At 47.2% G+C, this 25,701-nt stretch overlaps 7 protein-coding genes across 7 annotated transcripts; 4 read left to right on the top strand and 3 right to left on the bottom strand.

The window, feature by feature from the left end:
* Positions 1-2,199: 2,199 nt before the first annotated feature.
* Positions 2,200-3,068, top strand: H6S33_004504 (uncharacterized protein; the record flags this gene model as incomplete). The annotated part of the gene is made up of 2 exons (XM_044835872.1): positions 2,200-2,765; positions 2,840-3,068. The coding sequence occupies 2 exons, from the start codon at positions 2,200-2,202 to the stop codon at positions 3,066-3,068; spliced, it is 795 nt and encodes a 264-aa protein (XP_044691242.1).
* Positions 3,069-11,135: 8,067 nt separating this feature from the next.
* H6S33_004503 (uncharacterized protein) lies at positions 11,136-14,724 on the bottom strand (the record flags this gene model as incomplete). Its single annotated transcript, XM_044835871.1, has 2 exons — positions 11,136-14,325; positions 14,417-14,724. The coding sequence occupies 2 exons, from the start codon at positions 14,722-14,724 to the stop codon at positions 11,136-11,138; spliced, it is 3,498 nt and encodes a 1,165-aa protein (XP_044691241.1).
* Positions 14,725-16,223: 1,499 nt separating this feature from the next.
* H6S33_004502 (uncharacterized protein) lies at positions 16,224-19,817 on the top strand (the record flags this gene model as incomplete). The annotated part of the gene is made up of 9 exons (XM_044835870.1): positions 16,224-16,957; positions 17,029-17,389; positions 17,442-17,681; positions 17,746-17,865; positions 17,921-18,074; positions 18,122-18,281; positions 18,349-18,907; positions 18,958-19,395; positions 19,524-19,817. The coding sequence occupies 9 exons, from the start codon at positions 16,224-16,226 to the stop codon at positions 19,815-19,817; spliced, it is 3,060 nt and encodes a 1,019-aa protein (XP_044691240.1).
* Positions 19,818-21,100: 1,283 nt separating this feature from the next.
* Positions 21,101-21,370, top strand: H6S33_004501 (uncharacterized protein; the record flags this gene model as incomplete). Its single annotated transcript, XM_044835869.1, has 2 exons — positions 21,101-21,151; positions 21,197-21,370. 2 exons carry the CDS (start codon positions 21,101-21,103, stop codon positions 21,368-21,370), a joined length of 225 nt encoding a protein of 74 aa, XP_044691239.1.
* Positions 21,371-21,510: 140 nt separating this feature from the next.
* On the top strand, positions 21,511-22,186 carry H6S33_004500 (uncharacterized protein; the record flags this gene model as incomplete). Its single annotated transcript, XM_044835868.1, has 2 exons — positions 21,511-21,718; positions 21,780-22,186. 2 exons carry the CDS (start codon positions 21,511-21,513, stop codon positions 22,184-22,186), a joined length of 615 nt encoding a protein of 204 aa, XP_044691238.1.
* A 583-nt stretch (positions 22,187-22,769) lies between these two features.
* Positions 22,770-23,129, bottom strand: H6S33_004499 (uncharacterized protein; the record flags this gene model as incomplete). The annotated part of the gene is made up of 1 exon (XM_044835866.1): positions 22,770-23,129. The coding sequence occupies one exon, from the start codon at positions 23,127-23,129 to the stop codon at positions 22,770-22,772; it is 360 nt and encodes a 119-aa protein (XP_044691237.1).
* A 464-nt stretch (positions 23,130-23,593) lies between these two features.
* H6S33_004498 (uncharacterized protein) lies at positions 23,594-24,607 on the bottom strand (the record flags this gene model as incomplete). The annotated part of the gene is made up of 5 exons (XM_044835865.1): positions 23,594-23,645; positions 23,716-24,008; positions 24,071-24,286; positions 24,343-24,458; positions 24,508-24,607. The coding sequence occupies 5 exons, from the start codon at positions 24,605-24,607 to the stop codon at positions 23,594-23,596; spliced, it is 777 nt and encodes a 258-aa protein (XP_044691236.1).
* Between the last annotated feature and the right edge of the window lie 1,094 nt (positions 24,608-25,701).

Genomic DNA, 25,701 nt, shown 5'->3' with positions numbered 1-25,701 from the left:
GAGCAGCAAAGGCCAAGAAGGAGATTCAACTTCACTGGCAGTAGTAGCAGCAGTAGCTCAGGATGGAGAAAGAAAAACTCACGAGAAAGTTGGCCATATGTGATAGTGAAGAGGGAAGCATCGGAAGAAACAACAGCAACCGCCAACAGAGAAAACTGGTTGGACGAGAGGAACCCCCCCCCCCCCCTTCCCTAGATCCAGATCTACCCACCACAGCCTCACAAAAAACAAAATCCTTAGGCCCTGTTGCCCCCCAACTAGGTGCTTATTTACCCCACAGCTGACCAGTCATGTCACGCATCTCCGAGGTCACCGGCGAGAAAGAAAACACAACAACAATGCCGGCGGATGAACCGGTACGCGGGACACGGGGGGAGAGAGGCGAGGCAACTCGCAGAGTAGTATTGCTTGTTGTGCGCATCCGCTTCTGCAAAGAATTCATGATCAGTGAACGGAGTAGTAATATCAGGGAAACCATTATTACTCCTCTCCATTCCAGGATCATCTCATCTATCGGGAATGTAATAAACAGGGCTTCGAGAAGATAATCATTCTGAAGGAAAAATTAATGAAATCATGCCACTTTTCATCTATCATTTAGAAGAGTATAAAGGCTCAACTTCTTGGCCGGATAGATGTTCGAGCTGGTTTGTCCCAATTTGATCCAAGACAACGAATATCGCATCGCAAGCGCCCTTCGAGGCAAACCAACTCTCGAGTCTCTGGCCGGTTTAGGAGAAAATGCCAACTTTCTGCTGGATGACTGACGGTGAATAACAAGGCATAGCAACAACGTCCACAGCATCCACAAGACTAGTTACACTCCTCAAAGTTCAGACGAAATATCCATCTTCACCGCGGCTACAGAAGCACAAGAGCACAACCGCGAGGATATTTCATGCGAAGCGACGGCGATACTTCGGGAGGGAAGAGGGATAAAAAAATAAAAATACTAGGAGAAATTTGTTTCCTCATCGTAGGATTGTGACCACGGGGAGACGCCCGCCGCCAATCTAAGTTCGACTGACCGCGAGTGAGACAACTCTGTTCTGATTGCAATTGCTTACTGGCTGGGATAGAGGAGGGAGGTCCATTTCCGTATGGAAAAGCATGTACCCCACCGCGTGGGACCGGAGAAGGCGTACGCAGGGAAAAAGCAATGGCCGCAGAAGGGGGGGAGGGCAAAATGCGGCAAATGATACTCACTCGCCGAGTGAGGCAAATCAATCTCACGATGAGCGGTGGGGAAAAATTGATTTGCACAAATCAATGATTAACTGACTGACAGGTTGACAGCACGAAATGCTAATGAGAATAGCGTAGTGATTTTCCTTTTTTTTTTTGCCCTCTTTCTTGGTTGGCCATTGTAGGAGCGTTGGCGATGAAAAAGGTCTCATTTCAATACATGTCTTGGAAGGAGCCTCGTGCAGTTGATAGGAGCTGGAAAAGGGTCTTATATTCCGTGCATACATGAGATGTACCTAATTGCTGCTGTTAATGGTTTTCTCGAGCATGACTGTTACTATTCGTAGGAATCCGGGGTCGGCCGGAAGGGACTAGATATTGGCACCAAGAGTAGAGCTAGAGTACTACAGAAAATACAGGTGGGGGAGTAGAAAAGAAGCGAGCGGAAACCACCAGTTAGACCGCTTCCCCATTAGTTAAATATGTCAGTGGCTACCGATCGGCGACGCAGGCAGGGGGGCCTGGTCCTGTTAAGCAGATGGGGACTACCTCTTTTCCCCTGAGACATAGAATTGCTCTAATAACATGCAAGTTAACCACCACCACCACCACCACCACCACCACCACAGAGTGTTCGCAAAAGATGGGAGATTGAGCTTTTACCCTTTCTCTTGTGGCTAAGTCTAGCATGACGATGCCTTACATCTGAGATTCTATCCGGTAGCACCCCTCCATCGAATTACCGCCTTGTGAGCATGAGGCTCCTATCAGACATGAGTCTTTTTTAAATAGGGACGGGTATCCCCCCCATGATGATCATTAATACAAACAATCAGTCCATACACACTCGGTACCACTGCTCCAACTTCATTCTTTCATAGAAACACCACAGTCTTTACTCGATCATTGCAATATACTCCCACATATACTCTATTATATACTCGAGCTCTATATATACTCAAATTTAAATACCCCCCCCAACCAACCAACCAACTAAAAATAACAACCATCGCAATGAAGTTCTCAATCGTCCTCCTTGCTTCTCTCACCTCCCTCAGTTCCGCATGCATCTACCCCCGCGCCGGCGATAGCAGCTTCACCTACGAGGGTGCCGGCGGTCCTCTCGTCTGGCACCACCTCAACGCCACCACCAACGGTGCCTGCGCCGAGGGCAAGACGCAATCCCCCATCAACGTCGACACCAAATCCGACATTGCCACCGCCGTCTCCACCACCCTCTCATACCCCGCCCAGGGCCACTTCACATCGGAGAACAACGGACACACCCTCCAGTACTCGCCGCCCAAGGGTTCGAACTTTACGGCCACCCTCGGTGGAAAGCAGTACCAGCTGCTGCAGTTCCACTTCCACACCCCCAGTGAGCACAGATTGAACAAGGAGCACTTCCCGCTCGAGGTCCACTTTGTCCACCAGAATGCGGCGGATAAGTCGTTGGCTGTGGTGGGTGTGTTCTTCGATGTGGCGAGGGGACCTGGAGATGGATTCTTGATGGGCGTACAGGCTGGACTCAAGGATGTGGAGGAGAAGGGAGATGAAGGAACTGCAAACATTCACCTTGGGTAGGTTTTTCTTTTGGTTAATTTTTTTTTTACTTATATGTGGAATTTGATTGGCTAATTGGTTATGCATATAGATCGATCATCAAGAAGATCGCAAAGTCAACAGTGTACAACTACAAGGGATCCCTCACCACCCCACCATGCACGGAAGAGATCAACTGGTTCGTCGTTGAGGAGCCATTGGCCGTCTCGATCGAGCAGTACAAACAGATGAAGAAGATCATGAAGTTCAACTCCAGATTCACCCAGAACGAGCTGAGACACAAGGAGAACATCATCGAAGACTCCTGCGGCGCCATCTAAGCAACTTCAAACCTGTACCCTTTTCTTTTCATTTTGGTACTACAATAATTCTATATATTTCTTTTTTTTTTCTGGATTTTTATATTTTCTTTTGTGGGGGCGGGCTGCGGGGTGTGTGGACAAAAAAGGTACGGGACGGGATGGAAATGGGACGGGATGAGACGTGTATGATATGTGGTAAATTTAATGTACAATACTTGTGAAGACGGGGAAGACGGGACTGGAAGTGGGGGGGGGGGCGCATCTTTGATTTTTTATTTCCCTTTTGTCCTTTTTTTCGTTTATGTTTTTCGATTATTTTTTACGGATACCTACCATACCACGCATTGCAATCACTTTAGACTACATGCTGCTCCACTGATTTATTTTTCCGTTGTGTTTTTCTCTCTATACATAGTGTAAATGAATTGGTAAAAAAATCTTCTCAGCTTCACACTACACATACATTTTACTCGACGTTTACCCAACTAATCATCCCCAGACCTTACAAAGCTCCCCCCCCCCCCCCCCCCCCAAATTACGGTTGATATCTGATGATGATAAAGATGCTGATGGCTAAAACGGATGACCAGCCAGCCACCAGCCATCCAGCCAGGGTGGAACATGAGCAATAAAGCTTTTGCCCATGCACGTAAGCGGAAGCCGTTTCACATCCCTCGAAAGAGGGATCTACCATGTTTAAACTGACTACAGCTCGCTCCATTAGGTACAACCACAGCAACACACACCGCAACCCCACGATATGCTATGTAAAGAAAGATATCACTCCCACCGCAACTCGTACGGTACGTTCCAGAGAACTTTCTTGGCGTGCATATGGAAATATGGAAATACGTAGACGCCCAAAAAAAAGGTGTCCCGCGATCACTCCCCCCAAGAAGTGGCAAAGCGCCAAGCGCAGCCCAGCGGGAATTCACGGGGGCCATGGTGTAACGTAGCCGAGGCAGAGGTTTCTCTAGTCTTGATGTTCTCCAACTCTACCAACGGTAACTTCCATCTTGCAGCGCTGCTGAAAAAGTGACAAGTAGGGATTTCCATGTCTAGCGCCGTGGTCCTCCGTTGGGTTGGGTTTGGTTGTAGTGTCCAAGTCTCGGCATGCCTCGATACATGTATGGATGGATGGAGGATGGGATACGGTGGTCTCGGCATCGGCATGGGAGGAGTGGTCAATTGGAGGGACTTGACTCGCAGGGTAGCCGAGGTCGTCGGGTAGCCGGGGATTGAGCAGGTGTTTTGGCCCTATGGAGGTACTTTGCTTACCGTGGATGCTTCTGCTACCTGATGGAGTCGAAGGGATGGCATGGATAATGGGGATTCGATACGGAAATGGGATGGATGGGTGGGTTAATATCGCCAAGGCCCCAACGGCTGAGATTAAGCTCGGGCACTGCTCCGGTGTGGTGTGTACAGGGTCGGTCGGGAGATTTTCTGCTGTCGGGATTTGTGGGGAGGGGCGCGGAGGTGAGGAGGGAGGGGAGATTAATTGTGGGTTTGTGCGTGCAGTGTAGTAAGTGCAGATGTGAGGTGAGGTGAGTGACGGGAGGTGACGTGAAGATGATTTAGATATCGATGGAGCGTCTTGAGTCTTGGTCAATTGGGGTTGGCGAAGATGCATAGCGTCGAGACAGTGGTGTTTGCGTGGATTGGCGTGCTTAGGTTGGGAGGTTGTACATGTTCTTGTGGGTTCACTTACAGGAAGCTAGCTGGAGAGGTCTGGATCATGGAGTTGATATATTACAGACAGACAAAATAGACAGACAGGACAGAAGCTGCTGGGATACTCGGGATAATATCAACAGCCCTCATTAATGCAATGCGCATCCCTCACAACCCCATGGTAAAGATCCTCGCGCCACATATTAGGAACCCACTCAAAATTAATATCAATTCAATTCCCCCAAACTCCCATGTAAGGCGTGTATATTAATACCCTTCCGCTCTATTGCTATATGCCAAGCCCCCCCCTCTCACCTCTGCAAATTGAATGGTACTTCTCGGGGACTTCCTCAGTCAACTCGCCGACGTTGGGGTTGAAACAAACTATCGGCACCAGGCAAACAAAATACCCGCGGCTTCAGGGTCCAGCAGCGCCGGACGCTTAGCTAGTGCGTAGGGCTCCCGCGGTGGGTGTTGGCGAGGACACGTGCTGGAGCCAAAGGGATGGATTTGATCAGAGGCGTTTCTCTGGCCCACTGATTTTTTTGATATCGGCCTCCGGAACGCCTGGTGAGGGTTTTTGGGGACTGATGCTCCACAATACGCGCAGCGTCCCTGGATATTGCGGTATCAAAATGAGGCTCTTGGAGATCCACTCTATTGTTATGGCTTGGAGGATCTAAGAGCTAGATAGAGGCCGGGTATGGACGGCACCGCTAATCTTCCACGATCGTTCTACTCGCCACCTCAAACTGCTTGGGTTCGAGTATTGTTTCCTCCCCGTCAATTAAACTCCTAGCTAATCTGGCCTCGTTTCAGGGCATCTACGGCACTTTCCAGAAGTCTGGTCCTCGGAACTTTCCAGTGTCAGTCCTGGGGAATTTGGAGGGAAGGGTGAAGGTTGGGTCTGAGCTTTTGATACTAAGAGTGCTCGTTCAGAATACTTTATCGACTGATATAGGTTATCTAACTCGATATATCAACTGACGAGAGGCGATTTCACAGAGACTGTATGATTTGCCATACTATAGTCAAGGCACCCGGCTTTGCCCGGCGAGACGCCGTTCGGGGAGTAATTTCTCTGTTGGATATGCGCTGCTAATTGACGCTGTAAGCCCATCCAAGGTACACCAAAGAGCACTCAGATTATTTCATATACTCGGATCATAAGGATACACATGCATGACTAAGACGCTCCTTCACAGCCCCTCACTCGACACTGCGCAGACTCAAAAAAGAAAAAAAGGCGAGGCATCCGAGAACGGCTACATAAGCCACCTCCATACTCTCTCTCTTAACCACCAGATACCTTACGTAGATGGCGCAAAAATGGAGCTCTCCCTCCAACTGGCTGGAACAGCCACCCGAACGCCCCACTCCCGGGGAACTGGCGGAAAGGCGATTGGTTCTCTAGTGCGCTAAAGCTATGGAGGGAGTCCATCTTTTGAAATTGTTATGTAGCGGTGAAGAGAGGTTGAAGTGTTAATGGCTTAGGTGCTGTTAATCATTTCTCCCCCCCCCCCCCGGGAGACCGAGGATGCGCCAAGTGCTTGGCCATGCTGGTGGCCACGATACCAGGTTGGGATAGCTTCCTACCTTGGAACATCTTAACTTGCGGGCTGGGCCTCCGAGATCTTGGTGCACGCAGCGCACTCTCTTACTGGACGTTAAACAAAGTGCAAAATCGGGAATCGAGTTGAGCGTTATTTAACGTTGTCGATCGACGCTGTGGTTGGGGTTGGCCTGGGACGTGGCTGCATGCATTCGATTTGGCAGTATGTTATATGGTGAATAGGCATATCCTGGTAATGCCGAACCCGGGTTTTGGAAATAAGGGAAAAATGTAGTTTTGTACTAATTTCTCACGCACCCTCCTTTTTGCTTGGCGTAGTGTTTACTCTGGGTTTGGTTGGATGTAGCTGGGATCCCCCTTTCTTGGCGGGGGCTCTACTAAGCAGGCAGTTGGAAGATGTTGGAGGATAGGGAGGATGTGCTTATGGATTCCCCTTAAGCGGTTGGTGCGAGAGAACTACGTCTGTTCTGTTGCATTAATTCTGGGGCCTGTACCATCCGAGAACGTTCCTAGATCTGTGTGGGTAGCTAATATATAGACGGCCATGGCCACCAACTAATAAGCACAACACCTCCGAGCAAAATTCCTTTCTGGCATATTGGCGACTCCTACAATACAGATGCTGTTGCTTGAAGATCTATGTGTCATTCATCACCCGCAGCGTGTGTTGGGCCATTTTCATATGGTTGGTCATGTACCTATCTTAGAAGCCTCGGAATTAATTAATTGGGACCGTTTCGAGGCCGATAGTCATTGAATTTGTCGGTTATTCACGAACATAAATTCGATCAATGTGTCGAATCGCGGTGTTTTTTGGTCGTATATATGATTAGTGGCAGCAATAATTGCTGGTGAAGCTAGAGGTGATCCAAAACCTTTCTAGCGGGGTATATAGGGTATCAACCGCATTAATTTGCCTCGGTGGACTGTCACACAGGACGTTGAAACTTCCATATCGAGCCAGTCGTCTTCAAAACGCCCCTAATCTTTCCTCATACTCAACGTATAAGGCAACGTCGACACCCTTGTCACATTCCGCTGAGACAGATAGCAAACTAGAAATTTGCTGCGTTACGATCTATTTATGTAGGTACGCAGTAAGTCTCAACAGGATCGGCTACTGAATCTAGGGGATTGGAGCTATGAACTGAATGGAAGGGGGAAGGCCATCTTATTCCCAATCAACAATGTATAGTGGGTGGGTTTCCAGGGCCCTGTTTAAGATACAATGATCACATTCATGACACATATCGCAAATACGTCCCCAGCGCCTATAATTGCGTACATCGTGGTCACACAGGAATATGAAGCGTCCGGCCCCGCGATCACTTAATCCGAAAGGGCAGGATTCACATGTAGTTAGCCTACAATTGGTGATAGCTCCCGTAAAACTTAATTTTCTGTATTCTTTATATCTTTTGGATTCTAGAAACCCATATATCACACGCAGTTAGCCTAATGGAGAGCGTCGCAAGATCTCCGCTAATGCCCGAACTACAGACACTTCTATATTTAAGCCCTAACCCATAGAAACAAGTGATATATCATGATTATAAAACGCCGATATTACTTTTTTTTTTTTGTTTAATTCATTAACGCCGATATTACTCACGTGGTGACTCGTACCTAATTTATACGCGGCATCTGCATGTCCATTAGCAGCAGAAATAAAATGGAGTGAAAATTAAGGATCCTATATTCCTAATCCCAATTCACGGATATCAAGCATCCTAACAGAACCAAGGACTTTTCTCTTAGGTTAATTAACGCTATTGAAGTTAGAACTTTATGAAGTGGAAAGGTTAGGATTAACATGTGGTCGAAGCTACGTGTGCTCGTTTCTGTGCTGCAAAATAATATCTCGCTATGTGTATACTCCTGCTAGTACTATCTGGTCAACTGCTATATGTGAACAGCTTTATATCACCAATATCGACTCTATTTTACCACAAGCCCTCATAAAAAAAGATATCCTTGCCACTTCACTGCAGTATCGGCCTTTATCTGCAAATTGCAAACAGCTAGCTCAGGAGATTGCAAGCTCATGTCCCGTTTACCATCAAGTCATCCACAATTGTAATATCTGTCTATTTATAACGATACATGAACTATCTTCGCAGATGATCATCAGGGCCCAAGGGAGTTTGGTTAACATTTCGCGCAGAATTGAAGATCTACTATAAACCAATAGCCTAACATTATGTAGTCCATCCATCTTTTGGTTCTGCCCGTAGCTTTAGCACTCTTTATCTAAAGGTTGTACCTGTGCCTGATTTAAGTTATGCGAGTGATAATCCATGATCACACATGTTGATCCGTCATTAGACCAGCTCCCTCTCCGTAGACGCGCCTCCCTCCATTAGCGAGACGTAGATTTATTTGTTATCTATGTGGCAACAGCTTTACTAAACAAACTTTTTAAAGCGCATCTACTGTTTAGCAGGCAAAATTACTGATACAGGGCTTGTGATTATGATGGTGGGCTGGTGCGTGTTTCGAAAGTACTCACATCAGAGTAAAGGCAAAAGTATTCTAAAAGTTTCTTCCGCCCACAGAAACAAATTTCATTGAAGGTCAAATTCTTTAATACAGGACGGCATACCAGATCGAGACAGTTTATGGATTTTACCTTGTTGGGATAAATAATTTGCAATATTTGACATAGATAGCTACTTTACCGTCAAAATGGGTAAAAAAATAAGCGTTATGCAAGGCTTAAATAAGGGTCAAATAAAGGTCAAATAAGGGTTTTTGGCAGTATAAGGCTTATTGATTTTTCAAGTCTACAATAACGAACTCTGGCCACTAAGCATTATCTCATGTAAGGATTATTTCGGGTTTTAAGGCTTATTTTGGATTAAGGGTTATTTAGGATATAGAGCTTATTTTTAAATAAAGACAAAAAGAGAAATACGGGGGGGGTTGAACCCAGAGCCTTGTAGGTAGCATCTACCTCATGATACCCACTGAGCCATGGGAGAACTGAAATTCTGATGCTGGAAGTAATATATGGTCAATATAAAGCGAATTTTAAGCCTTATATAAGCGTTATATAAACTTGATCCACCGAAAAGCCTTAAAAAGGCTTATTTGATGAATAAGGGAGATCCAGTATAAACTATTTTGCAACAATTATCTAAGTTTAAGGGTTACTCATAAAATAAGCCATATATGCCTTATTTTGCATCAATCTTTACCCAGCAAAGAGCCTTATATCAAGTTAATACTATTACCACGGTTTCTCATCAAAAAGCACTTATTTAAGGCTTATTTGACAGTAAATCGTTACTGGAGGCTTATTTTTTTTTACCCATTTTGACGGTAATGTATATAGGAGCCTTCGGACTTGTTAGCTTCGCCTAGGTAGCGATTCGAAGCCTTCAAAGATGTTTTTGGAAGAGTGGCGGTAGAAAAGAGTCAAATTGTACATGTGGTGGTCGAGGTCGTGTTGCAAAGGCGCATACACAGTTAAAATACTTGCATGGCCAAGTGTCATTTTGATTGGTATCGGACCAATAGTAGGCCCTCGCAGGCCATCAGAGTCCAAAATGGGGTTCTCTGTAGAGTACTTGCATACCCTCAACCCCCGGTACATGTACCTTCCTAGGCAACTAAAGTTCTAGAGTATTGGTCAATTATTTGACCATTGGAGAGATTGGCTAGAGAGGGAAATGCATGATCACGTGAGAAGGTAAGGGGGCGGGGGCTCTGCAATACAAATCTTGGTATTTTTGCTGCGATTCTTTCTTTCCCCTCTTTTTCTCATCAACTCTTCCCACACTCAAGCTCTTAAGATCTTGATATCAACGTTAACGTAAACAACATATATATATATGCCAGTCACCTATATAACTCTCGAGCTCGTCTTTAACATAACCAACAGGCGCTTAACTCAACTATTCCATTATGGTAGCCAGCAAGCAGAACGCGAAGGTCTACTCCGATAGGGTGACTCCTGTACCTCTTCTTCTGACGCAAGAAGTATCGCCGAAGTACGTTTATTATACTGGCCCTGGTCTAACTACTAGCCCCTGCCCCCTGCCATGGCCCCCTACCCCTGCACACCGCTGACTCCTCTAGCATCGTGCATAGGAAACGAACTATCCTTCATATAACAAAGTCCGATGACTAGGAACCAAAGACAACGTGGTGGAGTGGTTAACACGTTCGCCTGCTATTACAAGTCCTTGAAAGAGGCATGTAAAGTTCAGCGGATGCCTTCGGGCGCGCAAGTTCGAATCTTGTCGTTGTCGATCATTTTTTTTGCCCTCTTGATGGATGGAAGGCATGATGAACACATTGGATACCTACTTAAGTGGTATGGATGATAGATGTGTGCTCAGTCGATGTCTATGTGATGATTGAAGCCTGAATTTACTACGTGGCCAGATATCGAGAGTACTACCTACATACAATGCCGGTATTGTAGCTTCAATTGCGCCTATTGATGGCCTTGAGAGTAAGAGCTCTTCTTACCAGAGCTTCGTTGGGTGCAACTGCTTATACCTACTGGTATACCATTAAAAATTAAATTTTTTTTAGCCAATGCAACGCAGAATCGCCTTAGCACGTACACTACAGCAAGCTACGGACTTTATCACCAGGAACGGAGGTAAATACAGCCCACTTCATATCAAGGCCTAGGTGTAACTAGGTCTGTACATTACATATCCATCAGTATGTGTCACTTCCTCCATATCGTAAATAAATACCAAATAACAAAATAAAAATAAAAATAAAGAAATAAAACAACACTCCTGAGACGCTAATATGCCAAACACCCCGACCCCCGCGCAAATAGGGTATATATAAAAATAAATTTTGGGGGGAGGGGCTTTTTAATTCACCGCCCCCGCTTCCGATGTCAAGCTCAATATACCATCAAGATCAGATAGATCACCCTGGATACTACCTTCTATGTGGCTTCCGGCCCTACTGTTGCCTGTGCCACGCTCTGTGTCGGCACTTTTGCTACTGCCGGCTCTACTGCCGGAGTTCCTGTTAGGTCCTGCGATGCTGATATTTCTTTCTAGCAGCCGCACCGCATCGCTCCCACTAGTGCCGCATCTGACGGCTTCCAAGCTGGCACCCGTGGGCCTTGCTCCAGAAGGGATGCTATTGCTGCTACCCCAACGCCCTAGGCCGATGCGTGTAGCATCAGGGAAACTTAGTCCACCGCTGCTACCCGTCTCCCCCCACACTGCACTTGGCCCGTCCCCAAGGTCACCGCTGCCACTGGTGACAGGTGAGACAACCACTTCGACACGAGAAATCCCGGATGTAGAAGAGGTGCTTTTGTGTGTCAATTCGAGGCCAAGGGAAGGGCGTTGGAGCCGTGGTTGCAGACCGAGAAAGCGACCAATTTCTTCCTCTTTTCGAACTTCAACGTCAGAATCAGAGTCATCATCGTCGGTAATGGCGAATGCTCTATCGCTCCATGCACCGGATGAAGTAGTTGGGGAACGAGCCCTATTTCTGATCGAAGCAATTTCTCGTTCTACATCTAGGTACGTATCATTCTCCAAGCTTTGGTCCTGGAATTCTGGTACGGGAGTCTGCTGGCCATCGCCAACATCGCCAACATCTCCAGGAGCTTCTTCTTCTGGTGTGGCGGCACGGTCTTCTTTGCCTACAATTTCATCTGCAGTACGAGCACTCCATGACTCTCCGAAGTGAGTTTCGACGACGTGGCGGACGACTGGCCAACCATAGGCATTGGCGAACATACGGCGGACAATCATGTTGTTATGTGCGTCTGGCTCTAGACTAACTAAAACTTTCCTCCATGCCATATCTGCGTGGTAAGCTCGTGCGATCTTTTCCTCGACTTTCATAATGTTGTCCTTATCAATGGTAGGAGAGGGGGGTGGAGGGCAATCGCTAGAGGAGTAAACACGGTCATGAAAAATTGTTCGAGGGCGAGATGAAGGGTCAATGAGAAATTCCACAGATGGGAGAGGAGGATTGAGCACATGGTTTGCAGCTTCGAGTAAGGTAGTCCGTGGAGGTGTATTAGGGACCGAGTCCAGATCTGGTGGTTGCGGAAAACTGGGAGTAGTCTTGAGCTTATTTCTCTTTTTAGAAGATGAGGAAGAGGAGTCATCGTCATGGGGATTTGTTTGTGAACGGCGGTAAATTTTGGACGATTTAGAGTCAGAGCCCTTACTTTTACTCGAGGCACTGGGACGGAACAATGTCATGAGAGTAGTAAGAGCATTTGGAGCGCTAGAGCCTTTGGCGGAGGAGGGAGGTTCCATTGAAGAAGACTCCGATGCAGCCTTAGATTCCCGTGTTGTGGGCTCGCTAGTCAGAGGCGCCTCTGTGATGGGATTGTCATCATCATCATCATCATCACTCGTGGGAATGAGGGGGCTTTTCCCTCCTTGTTCTTTCCCCACCTTGCCTTTATCTCGAAATGCCGGAGAGACAGGGCTGGTGGTTGTACTATCGGTCCTACTTTTCGTAAGGGTTGGGGAGTATACACTTCCACGCGGACTAGTGCTCCCACCATTTATAAGTTGGCCCCAACCCCAACCAACAAGACTTTGAACAGCATTATTCTCTCTTCGTGCTTTCTCAACTTTTCCAAGACCTTTCCAGTCTAGGAACAACAAACAACTTGTTCGTAACGGGACGATTCCATCATTGACAACATTTGCGTAGACCGTTCTATTGCGGAACTTCTTCAACACTTCATGTGCTGGCCCAGTTGGTAAAATCCTCAACAAGGGCTTGCTTGTATCTGTCGGGCGTGCCGCTACCGCCGGTTTTGCCGTGAAGGCTGAGAACGCACTCGGCGCGCGCCAGGTCAATCCTAAGTCTTGCCCTGTACGGCCGACAAGACCAAAATCAAGTGCAAACTTGACATACATCGGATTTTCGTTACTAAGACCTAGAAACGGAGTCGCTAAAGCGACAAAAGAGATGGGCGTTATATCCGTAAAGAAGTTGGGAGAGTGTGCATGAATATATGCAATAGCATAAGTTTGCACCAGACCACCGAGGGAGTGTCCAATAAAAGAGATGGATGTAATTTTGTATGGTGGCACATCATCATCGCTGTCATGGTCAACCAAAGAAGCAAGCTGAGCGAATGGTGTCAAATGTGGATGATGGTGTGTAGGTCGTTTACTCAGCTTGTTAGGGCCAGAAGGAGGCGGAGGGGAGGTGCTGGGGTGTACAAGGTGAAGGACATAGCGGGCAAGACGACGGCCGAGATATTTTATCCCTCGTTCAGTGCGGCAGACATTATCATGAAATCCCCGGACAATCACTTGCTCCCGATCCTCTTCCTCCTCCTCTTCTTCAGCTTCGCTATCGGTTAGTATCTTACCACTTTCCTCGCGTTCCCTCCGCCGCCTTTCCCGCCAAGCAATGTCGCCTTTTCGTGCTTCCTCGTCAATTGCCTCCTTCATGAATAACATGTCTGCACCAGTGTTACTGTGGAGGCCGTGCGTGAGGATGACAAGATGCACCTTCTTTGTCTTTCTTTTCTTCTTTCTTCGCCGCCTTTCTTTGGCTTCATCTTGATCTTCTGGATCTAGGTATTCACCATTTTGCATACGCCAATCTTCTTCCCGGTGCCAACTTGGGAAAGGCGGGGTGTTCCACAAATCGTGTGTATCCTGAGTTTTGACCTTCAAAGCTCGACTGTAAATATCGCCGTTAGACCGGTCACTATCTATTGAGCCTGCAGTTGGTGGTCGTGGTCCCGGAAGAGTGTTATAGTTTAAACTCTTCTCATCTCGACCTAATATAACCTCAAATCCAACCTGTGCGGTGGCAGAAAAAATAGTCTGACTGATAACCTCCACAATCCACGTTACGCTCTTACGTTGTAGTTTTGTGTCTACAGTGGTGAGTGTAGATTGTTGGCCGCCTTTTTCAAATGCTCCACGTGTATGTGTGGAGGTATCGGGCATCGTCTCGCCTTCCCGGCGAACAATATTGAGTGCATCTTCGATGAGATCTGAGGGGATTGGGAGCGTTGCATAAAATGAGGAGCCGGCCTTAAGCTGTGGCTCAAATCTAAGGATTTCGGACGAGGATTAGTGTTTGCCTCAACCCATAAAACATGGGCCGCACACCGAAAGGAAAAGGAACAAAACTTGACACTCACACAGGAATATCTCCTTCATCAACCAACACCGGACCTCGGTCATCCTCTTGAGCTAACTCCTCCTTTCGACCTTCGGTGCCTGGGGTGGTCGAACTCCATGGCTCAAACTCCTGACGCCGAACCGAAACGTAGAGAGTATACGGACCGTGTAAGTACGCGGCACGTAGGGGTAGCGACGCGGTATTCTTTATCCGGAGATGCAGCGCAGAGGGCAGAGGCAGAACACGGTCAACAGATGGTGTATAGGTAATTGTATATCGGTGGATTTCGCCAATTTTACTGACACCGGTAGTGTGCAAGAGCAGCATGGCTGCAGTGCTGCTGGTGGGATTATCCGAGGTAGGGGGTATAGAGTTATTCCATGCAGCCGAACTGAGGAGACAGGGGCCAAGCGACTATTGTTTTCGGGAGCAAGGCAGGTTGATATTGATGCCGAGAGGGTTTATAGTGGGCGTATGGGTTGTATGATAGGTGAACAGATTGAATGGGATGAAAGGGAGGCTTGGTGTTGAGAAAAAGGTACTTAACACGGTCACACACACGTTTATCTCAGCCTCACAAATGTTGATATGGTCCTTTCCGGGTCACTGGCGAACCTGGTTCAATGGTAAATGCGCACCTACTGGCCAATCAAAATCAGAGAACCCGCACTGGCCCATTTGGAAGTCACAAAGAGACTTAGTTTTTCCCCCACTATTATAGAAAAAACTAAGTACACATATGAACCAATAGAATCATGACTTCTAGGAAATCGAATAGACACAAAACATGAAAATATGAAGAAAGACGGAAATGTGCATGATCTTGCTCATTTGGCCATTCGCCATTGATCCAGAAAATACTATACTTAGCAGACAGAATGATTACATGATAAATTTGAGGAAGATGTGTACATGTAGTTGACCTGCATGAGACAGACAGCTCTTTTGAGTGCTCAAGTGGGGGGCATCCGGGAATGTGATATTGTGTGTCAGAATCATGCCATCAGATTAGACAACAGTTATCAATCAAATCTGGACAGGGTTCATGCAGGCACATGAGCAATATACATGTATCTATCTCCGCTTGACTATATTTGATGCGCGCTTCAGAGATCAGGATATACGTACCTTCATTGCTTCAAGGAAGACATTTCAGGAAGTAGATACAGCAAGTACATGTAGTACGTATACCTACAGGAGATTTATGTACTTACGAACATAAGTGAGAGAGGGAGGGAGAGTGGAGGTGGACAGCAGGAATCAATACCCGACCAATGCAATCTGATAAGGCACTGATCCGCAGCTCACATATTTTGCTTGTTCACATGTGGTTAGTGCAGAGTAACCACTCCACGTCCCATGAGACACGATGATGATAGTGGTTACGCATGAACCTAGTCCATCCAGGTTCCAGCCATTCACCCCTTCATCCACCCCTCTTCACACCCCCTCCATCAACTACATGTATCTGCAGTGGGTGAGTGTCAAGAGATCACAATCTTGCCCCATCCCGATCTCGGCATCGTGTCGTGCCTGGATAGTAGATACAAACATGTACCGCTGCAGTAAACCTCCTCGAGATTCCTCGGACTAGTGTTGGCAGCAAAAGTCAAAAGGACCTATTGCAAGTGCCGAGTGTCACCTACTTCCCTTCTCTACTTTTCTTCCCCTCCCCCCCACCCCTCCCCAAATTCCCGATTGAAAGGTCTCACCAAACACCTTGCGTAAATATTACAATTTTGGTAGGACCAACGAAAGAATTTTGTTCCCCACCTTTACAGGTCACTCTTGTTCTACACCCCCATCAGTCCCACTAAGGTAGCTGCATGTCTTCACAACCTCAGAGTCGGCGTGCGTCGCTTTCGGGGGTTACTGAGGATGTTGAACTCCAATCCTTATCCCGAACTAGTTCCTTCCCGCTTCAACCGCTACGCCAGAAAACACCTCAAGCCGGATCTGCAGTGAATGCCCCCCCTGTCCCTGCCTTTCCGGTCACCACTTTTGGTCCCCCCACAAATAAGGGTCCTCGTACCCATTCCAATACATCATCCGCCCCATCTCCACTGCAGCCTGAGTCGTCCTCCAAATCTGAAGCATTGCACACTCCACTTATAGATGGCTCTGAGTCTGCCCACCCTTCATCCATTCTACATCCTACGCCGCCGCCGTCCTCGTCTCTAAACATCTCGACCCTCTTAAATACCTTAATGAAGTCGGCGCAGTTCCCTCTATTGCGCTCATCTCCGGCAGCTGGCACTGGGAGCTATGGAGCTTTGCCTATTACTGGTGGCGGCGAGAGTAGCTATGCTGGAAGTTCACTTTCGACTTCAACGGCCTCGGGGGAGCACGATGGAAAGGATAGCGACCAAGAAAACGAAAACGAGGCACACGGACTATTGGAGGAGCCTACAATAAAGAGACGAGGTAAAAGAAAGGCAAACACAACTTCTGCGAGTGTTGTTACAGGGTTCCATGGTGTTGATGGAGCAGAAGAAGGCGCCACTGTTGAGAGCGACGGAGAGGATGAAGAGGACGAAAACGATCCTATAGATAACTCCCCGTAAGTTTGCGCGCGTTTATCTTATACCTTACTTGCTAGATGCACCGCGGGTGAGTGCTGATGCATCACAGGTACCCTGAAGTCCGCGCTTCAGTACCAGCCACTGACGACCTGTCACTCTCCATTAATACGCCACGCATGTGGACTCTCTCGATCTTGTTTTCACTTGTTGGCTCGTCTACAAACTTGTTTTTCTCGCTGCGATATCCGTCGATCTCAATTACACCTGTTATTGCGCTTCTTCTTGCGCATCCATTGGGAAAGTTATGGGACCAACTATTTCCGGAGCCTGACGCTTCCGCCTGGGATGGGGAGAAAGGAAAGTTGGGCAAATTAAGATTATGGCTAGGGCAAGGACGATGGAACCGGAAAGAGCATTGCTGCGTATACATATCTAGCAATGTCTCGTTCGGGTTCGCATTTGCTACAGATGTGAGTCGTCTAAAGATTTTGTGACCGAGACAGCTGGGTTGACTCTCTGCAGGTCATAGTCGAGCAGACAAAATTCTACAAGCAGGACCTTGGGATTTGGTACCAGATTCTACTTACTCTATCGACTCAGATCCTCGGATATACCTTTGCAGGGCTCACGCGACAGTGGCTGGTCTACCCCGGTGGGATGATCTGGCCGGGAACACTCATGTCCACTGCAATGTTCACAACACTACACGGCGAAGAAAATAAGCCTGCAAATGGGTGGAAAATCTCTCGGTGGAAGTTTTTTGTCAGCCTCCTGTGTTATCTGATCATCTGATTCTAGATGATCGACAACTAACCTATTATTGCAGATTGTGGTGTTTATTGGCGCATTCATCTGGTACTTTATACCGGGGCTCTTGATGCCAGCACTTAGTTATTTCAATGTGGTCACCTGGTTCGCACCGAAGAGTGTGGTTGTTGCTAACCTGGTACCATTTTCTCCTTGATCACTTGAACGATGGACACTGATTTAGTAAAAATCAGTTTGGGGTGTCAACGGGCCTGGGGATGTTCCCCTTGACCTTTGATTGGGCACAAATTTCGTACATTGGATCACCCTTGATGACGCCCTTTTGGGCTGCTGCCAATGTCATCGCTGGTCTGATCATCGTCATATGGATTATTGCTCCAGTATTATGTTTGTAACCAACGATTGAAGTCGTTATCTTTGCTGACCGATTACAGATTACTCGAACGTTTTATATTCAGGCTTCATGCCGATTCTTTCCAGTGTAGTCTTCGACAACACTGGTAACGCTTATGATGTGACCAAGGTTTTAACAGCAGACTACAAGTTCGACGAAGCGGCTTACAAAGAATACAGTCGTTTGTTTATGCCCATCACGTGACTACCCCGCCGACTGTTTCAAAATAGATAAGGTTATCAGATTATCTGACACTCTTGATGATAGATATGTATTGTCTTACGGCCTTCAGTTCGCGGCATTGACTGCACTAGTTACACATACCTTCTTTTGGCACGGGAAAGATATCTGGAGACAATGGGGACGTGCAAGACGCGAGTATAATGCAACAAGGAATGCATCATCTCCATCGAATACTTCAGGGGTCTACGTGCCTATACCAGAGCCCAGGAGTCATGCTAGTAGAAGAACGAGACGGAGGAGAAGCAGCTTGAGCGAGCAGGAGTGGGATGAGGTCATGGACCGTGAAGATGTGCACATGCGTCTCATGCGGCGATATGAGGAAGCCCCTACCAGCTGGTATTTGGTCACTTTCGTTACCATGACGGCAGTCGGAATGTTCGTCGTTGAGTACTACCCCATATACTTGCCTTGGTACGGGCTGTTACTGGCGTTAGGTGTATGCACGGTGTTTTTTATTCCGATTGGAATTGTTATGGCGATTACGAATCAGCAGAGCAGCTTGTTTTTGGTCTGTCAGTTGATTTGCGGTATGCTATTTCCAGGTTTACCGGTTGCGAATATGGTCTTCGTTACATACGGCTATGTAAGTGCATCTTCCACTTCATCAAACGAGCAATAACTTACAGGTAGTAGATAACCTCTACTCAAGGTTTAAAGTTCGCCTCTGACCTAAAACTCGGGCACTACATGAAAATCCCACCCCGCCTCCTGTTCAGCGTGCAGATGGTCGCAACTCTAGTCTCTTCACTAACCCAGATTGGTGTTTTGAACTGGATGTTCCGCAATATCTCCGGAATCTGCACCCCAGAGGCCATGCACGGTTTCACATGCCCTATTGCCCGTGTTCACTTTAATGGTAGTATTCTCTGGGGTGTCATAGGGCCACAGAGGTTCTTTGGCGCCAAGGAACTTTATAGACCACTTGTGTGGGCTTTCGCTATTGGGGCTGTAGCACCCCCAATGTTGTGGGCAGTTTGGAAATGGACCGGAGGCAGGAAAGGAAATTGGGCTTGGCTGCGAAAAGTTAGTTTACCGGTAGCATTTGGAAGTCTAAGTTGGATTCCACCAGCCGTATGTCACCACAACCCCCCCCCCCCCCCAAAAAAAAAAATAAAAAAAAAATAAAAAAAAAAAGAAAAAAGGAAAAAGAAAACAGTCTATAATTAATTACATACGAAACCTTCTCTGACATAAAACAGACCGGTCTTAACTTTTCTGCCTGGGCAATCGTTTGCTTCATATTTAACCATTACCTCCGTCGCCGCGCTAATGCCTGGTGGGGTAAATATACTATGACATTATCCGCTGCTCTTGATGCCAGTCTTGCTTTTGGACTCGTGGTCATATTCTTTGGCTTCGTTTATCCAGGCTGGATGGACGGTTTCAAGTGGTGGGGTACGGAAATCTACAAAGGTGGATGTGATTGGCAGGCGTGTTCATTGTTGGATCCAAAGAGCGAGAATGGAGGAAGGTTTGGGCCAAAGGCCTGGTAGTAATATCTCGTGGACTGGAGTGGCCCTTTGGTTTTTTTTTATTAGCGTTATCGTCGTTCATTAACATTTGGGACTCGTTGGACCTTTGGGATTGGAGTATTAGAAGTTATGGCAGAACCGGAGTTTAAGTCTAACAAATATATAGTTTTCTTTGTCAGTTTGGTCGGTGGGTGATTTCGGTATTTCTTTTTTTTTTATAGTTATGTTCCGAGTATTATGTCTCTTTTATTTTACATCTCTTCACGATTCCTTTTTCCAATAGATCGGGCAAGGATAACGCTTCTCGAGAGCTTTAGACGAAATGATAAATTCGCTCATCTCACGAACATCAGAAATCTCTCCCGTCTGGTAATCGGTCTCTTGAATCGATTTGTGCGAGTGATGATTCGTGACTTTGACCCCTCCGTGTTTGGCTGACGCCTCGCTATAGTGCTACTAGTGGACATCTCTGATCCCAACCCGTAGGCGCCTTCCATCTCCTACCTGTCAGTGTTCGACACATGCTATGTCAACTTCTCATATTCTCATAGGAAGGGACTTACCTACATGTACATACCCATGGCCATGCTCTTTACCCCTTCACTGGAGGATCTAGATCCATCTATGTACGTACATGCCGGCGCCTGCCTATCCTTCAAATTTCAATGTTATGCCGAACCGCACTGCCCTAAGAATAATGGTTATTTATAGATTTCTCTATGGTGTGCACATAATAGGAATGAGCCGATGTCGCGATACACTCAACGAAGAAGCTTGCATATCCTGCGGCGCAAGATTTACTCTAGATGATTCGGTGAGTGGACTCCAGATACCACGGGTGATGTGCGTCGAAAGGGGAAAGGGAAGGAATACTAATCTAGCCCGAAATCGAAAATTCCCTTTGTCAGTTTCGCCGATACAAACAATATTCCCGGGAAGCCTGCCATGCCACCGCATGTCGTGCGTGTTGTTGCGATATCAAGGAATTTAGTTAGACCCTGCATGACGCTGGCCCCACGCGTCTCGGCAGTGTTTGTGTGGGGTAATGATTATGATGAATGTTGGGTTGCTTGGTACCGGGTAATGATGTCATGCACAGTTTTTCGCGAAGCAAACAAACAAAACCCACAAACAAAACCACGCATAGCATTTTTTTTCCATGATAGATGCAACTTTCCCGTCGATCACGTGCTCCATTCTTCCTTTGATTTGAAGATCTCGACGAATGATGATTATGCATGCATATATGCATAGAAAGACCTCTTACAATCCTCACCGTGCACCGACCGCCTACCGCGCCTAACATGGATACCGGATTTTCACCAGGGCAAGAGGTTAAAGCGATCGTCCCCAGAGTAAGAAGAGGTTATGCATAAACTGACGGCCCATCAGCACTGCAGTCCCCTGCCAAGGGTGCTGATCGTCGTTTCACCGATTCTCACTCGCGATTCCACGTGATGCGTGACATCATCATGACCGCCAGGCGCCGGCATGCCGATCAGAACTTGGAAATCCCGAAACCTGACTTTTCGACGTCGGAGGGTTCTTGGTTCTGGGATGGGGGAAGCGAATAAAAGGGTCCTGGCCTCCCCCTGCGGTGTGTGATATTCATAACCATATCTTGCTAAACACACCAAAAAAGATTACTCTACATACGATTCCCACTTTACAAATTAACAATCCACTACTCTATACAACCTCTAAAGAAACAAACATGTCGGGCTACAACAACCAGAACAGCAACATGGTGCCCGGGAACGCGGGCTACACAAACACCGCTGCCCCCGGGTCAACAACCACTGCTACCACTTCCTCTACCACCATGCCTACCACCATGCACGGTGCTGGCGGCGGCACCAACGCCGGAGCCACAACTGGCCGCAAGTTGGAAGGAGTCATGAGCGGACTTCACGGGGCTGGAGGTAATCCAATCCTTCTCAAGATTTCTCGGTCCGATTCATACTTACTGATTCTTATTTGTAGAGCAAATTCGCGGCCAGTTTAACATGGCTGTTGACACTGCCATGCGGGACCATGAGGGCCAGGCCCGAAACCAAGGCATCATCAACCGGGGCCGCGAAGAGATGGCCACCGGCCGTGTCATCGAGAACCCCGAGAAGCACAGATACCCCCACGGCACCTACCCCTCCGGAAACGCCGGCGCTGGTGCCGGTGTGAACTCTGGAAACACCATGGCTGGTACTGGTACCGGAACGATGAACTCGGCGCCAGGCTACAGAAGAGGCAGCTTGACTGAGGACTCATACGGTGCGCCGGGACCGACCAATGCCCACAAGCACCCTGGGCCAGGAAACACTGGTGGCGGACCGGCCATCGGCGGCGGACATTATGTCGCTGATGAGACTAGGAGAGGGTCTGCGGGATATTAGAGTGGCTTAGAGGGGGAGCTGTAAGATAAACTGGGGCTGGGCCTTCTGGCGTTTTTCTTGTGATATCTCTTTTTCTCTTTTTCCTTTTCTATTTAAATTTGGGGATGAGTGTACTATGAATGGAATTTTTCATCTTATAAACTGGGTTGCAATTGTGATTCTTTGAGAATTTGAATGAAAACCGTTTAAAAATTTGAAGTTATGATAAAGTCCTTGGTGAGAGAAAATAATACGAATCGTGATGCTATGTTTTTGATCGATCGTGAACATCTAAACAACATTCGTGATGTCTATGGCCGAGAAGAGGGTATTGCGCGGAGCCATACGATCTGTGACCTGTAACATCAAGGTTAGGTTTTCTTCAATGTCCGTGTAAGGACACAAAGGATAGCAGGATCGAAAGACAGACATCGCAAGCAGAACAAGCATTATAAGGACACTGATAGAGATTTTACTAGATAACTATTGATATTATTGAACTAAAAACCCTGGTTGGCCATGTAAAAATTTGGACCGGCAGGTGCATTTATCAATACAAGTTGAATCCCAGTATGACCATAAACCGAACCACCGAATCCACACCTCAAACACCCCACTTATACCAACTCCTTCTCGCCCTCCACCACAAGCCCCGGGCCCCTCCTCTCCTCCCGCTCCCGCTTCCAAGTCCGTGAAATCTACTCTCCTCCGCCCCCCACCTATCCGCTGACCCAGCCGCCGCATTCCTCATCTCTATCCACTCCTCGACCGCCGTAATGCCAGCAGTCAGCTCAGCCCTTTTCCGGCCCTTGATGGTGTTTGCTTGAATGCGCCAGGCGAAGTAGGCACCGAGGCCGACGCAGAGAACGAACTCGAAGAGGAGGATGCATTTTAAGGCGATACAGGACTTTGTCTGGATGAAGTCGATGGCGGCGATTGGGCCCTGGGGACACATGTATTTCATCGTGACGTTCGGTGAGCTTCGTGATTTATGTCTGCTTGTTTGGATTTTGGAACCTGGTGATAAATAATGGTGGTAATCAGGCCGAAGGCTCGGTGGGGAAAGGTGCTAAAGATATATGCATTCATCTATGCATAGAATTGGCCATATTGCAGTCCGAGCTTTACTATGGCTGTTCCTGAGGCTACGTTTTGAATCGTTGTCAGATGAGAGGATCATTGAATCTCAGGATATAGCCCGATATAGCCCACTTATGACGCTAGTTGTCATGATAAATCTTTGATACCCCACCACCGATCCAACTTAATGCAATCCACCTCCTATCGAGAACAAAACATTGGACTTGCTTATGTTCTTATTGAAGTCCTTTCAACTAGGGACGTAGATAAGTAACATAAGATTCTAACTGAGCCCGACTCCCAGACCTATAGCGACCTTCCTGCCCAGATCATTCCTTAAACCATAATCTACGCTGCAACCTTCAGGTGTTCCTGCAGGTAGTTTACAACCTGTTTATATCTAACCCACCACCGCAACATTAGCACCCATACCATACCAACCCTCTAAAGAAAAGCAGGAACAAACTTACCCCCTCTCATACTCCTTCGCATTTTCCTCATCACTCAAGTTAGCCCTGGCCGCCATCCACCCATGCGGCATAGTCGGATACGTCTCAACGACAGCTGCGTTCCTCACGGCCTCGATCTTAGAGCTCTTAAGGGCCTCTGCACTCGCAGCGATCGCATCCACAGGCTCATCCTTCGATGCAAGTATCATATGCGGGATTGTCACACCCTTTGCATTCTCCGCATCAACCTGACCTGGGTGAACCTGGATTGTCACTTTGAAAGGTGTGTCTTCACCAGACATGAGTACTGCGACCTGCAAGTTGTCAGTTCCATGCATAGTTTACTAACTATGTAATGAAGGGTACGTATACGCACCTTCCCACCCCAACAGAAGCCGACGGCTGCGATGCTTTCAATAGACTTATATTGCTCTTTGAGCGCAGGAAGAAACACCTTGGTGTTTTCTATACCCTTCTGAAAGTCGGCCCAATTTTCAATAAAGGCTTTGACGATTGCCCACTTCTCGGGGGTATCTGGGGGGTAGAGGGTGTGGTCGAGGACGTTGCCCATGAAGTAGTCGGGCATCACAACCTGTCACAATGTTAATTCAGCTCGATGAACAACGGCGTATAAAGAAGAATGCGTACAAGGTAATCTCCAGAGGCAGCGATGATATCGGCGCCTTGCTGGATCTGGCTGCAGTAGCTGAAGATGTCAAATAACGCCAGGACGGCAGTTTTGGCATTTGCATTGCCGGTAACATCTGGATTTTATTAAAAATTGATCGTCAAGTGATATTGGGAATGACGGACAGGTTCTAAGGCCGCCAATTTCGGCGAAGGTTCCTTTGGTAGTGTAGTCTGAGGTGACAATTGGAGGAACGGTGCAGCATGCTTTGGAGTGCGTCGACATTGTTTTAATGACCTGGATGGTGGCGGGGGTGAAATATAAACTTTGTGATGAGGTGAAGATGAAGATGAAGATGAAGATGGAGGTGGATAGAGAAGTAGGAAAGGGAATTCTCGAGTTCTGGATTGGTTCCTGTCGAGATATGGAAGTAAGTGGGCTTCACTTTATACTCGGGGAGGGTCCCCCCAGCCATCCATCTTATCAGGTAACTAGCTAGCAAGTTCAAGCTTGAGGCGCGTGAAGACAGGTAGGGATCCCTTATCTCCGCATCCTTTACACAAACTCCATAACATCCTAAACCCCGTACTCTGCATAAACCCCATGCAGCTGGATTTTCTTTTTTCCCTACATGTGTGCAGAGAATTGTAGAAAAACCGGGTCGAACGGCAACTAGATCATTCAGAGAGTCGTTCAATTGAAGAAAGGATAGCAGGGGGGTTAAGTGGTTTCTCTTTAAGCCGTAGAGGAGTAAAAGTATTGTACGAGATAACCCCCATACTTTCCCGTGGAAATAATTAAGTGGCACTGCGGCGGTGCAATGAGCCGCCGGTGAAAACAAGACCCATATGTGAACCCGCTCTATCCGGGAGCGAAGTTGGTCTTACATTATGGCGTCACGATCGTATTAATTTCCTACCGTTACCAGTACGATAGTCTTATCGTTAGAAGGGAATGTGGTAGTCTCTGTAATCATGTTAGACCGAATGATCTCTCGTTTATTGACAACCATTCGCCAGCATTGAATCGTGAAGATTGTTTTTCGATGTGCCAAGACTTTGTACCAGCTAAATAGTAGTCACGCATGTTATTGAACAGACAATTTGGCTCTTAAGATCTTGCCAACGTCCGTAACTCAGAAGCTCATACACGATGCTATTTCTCCCCGTTGTATCTAATATATAGAATATAAAATATATTTCCAAATGGAGGAGGTGACGTTGACCTCAAGGCTTTTTATATGGGCTAGGGTTTCTTTTCGGGTAACACACCATGCAGGTACCAGGGGGTACAGCCACTTCGATGTCTCAGCCAACTTCAATACCAGCTACTTGGTTAAGGAACATTGATTGATATTTCTGCGTAGGCATTTTACTACG

The sequence above is a fragment of the Morchella sextelata genome (assembly GCF_020137385.1).
Source record: "Morchella sextelata strain SCLS chromosome Unknown scls_17, whole genome shotgun sequence".
NCBI classification, from domain to species: domain Eukaryota; kingdom Fungi; phylum Ascomycota; class Pezizomycetes; order Pezizales; family Morchellaceae; genus Morchella; species Morchella sextelata.
This window is presented reverse-complemented; position numbering and strand designations above follow the sequence as displayed.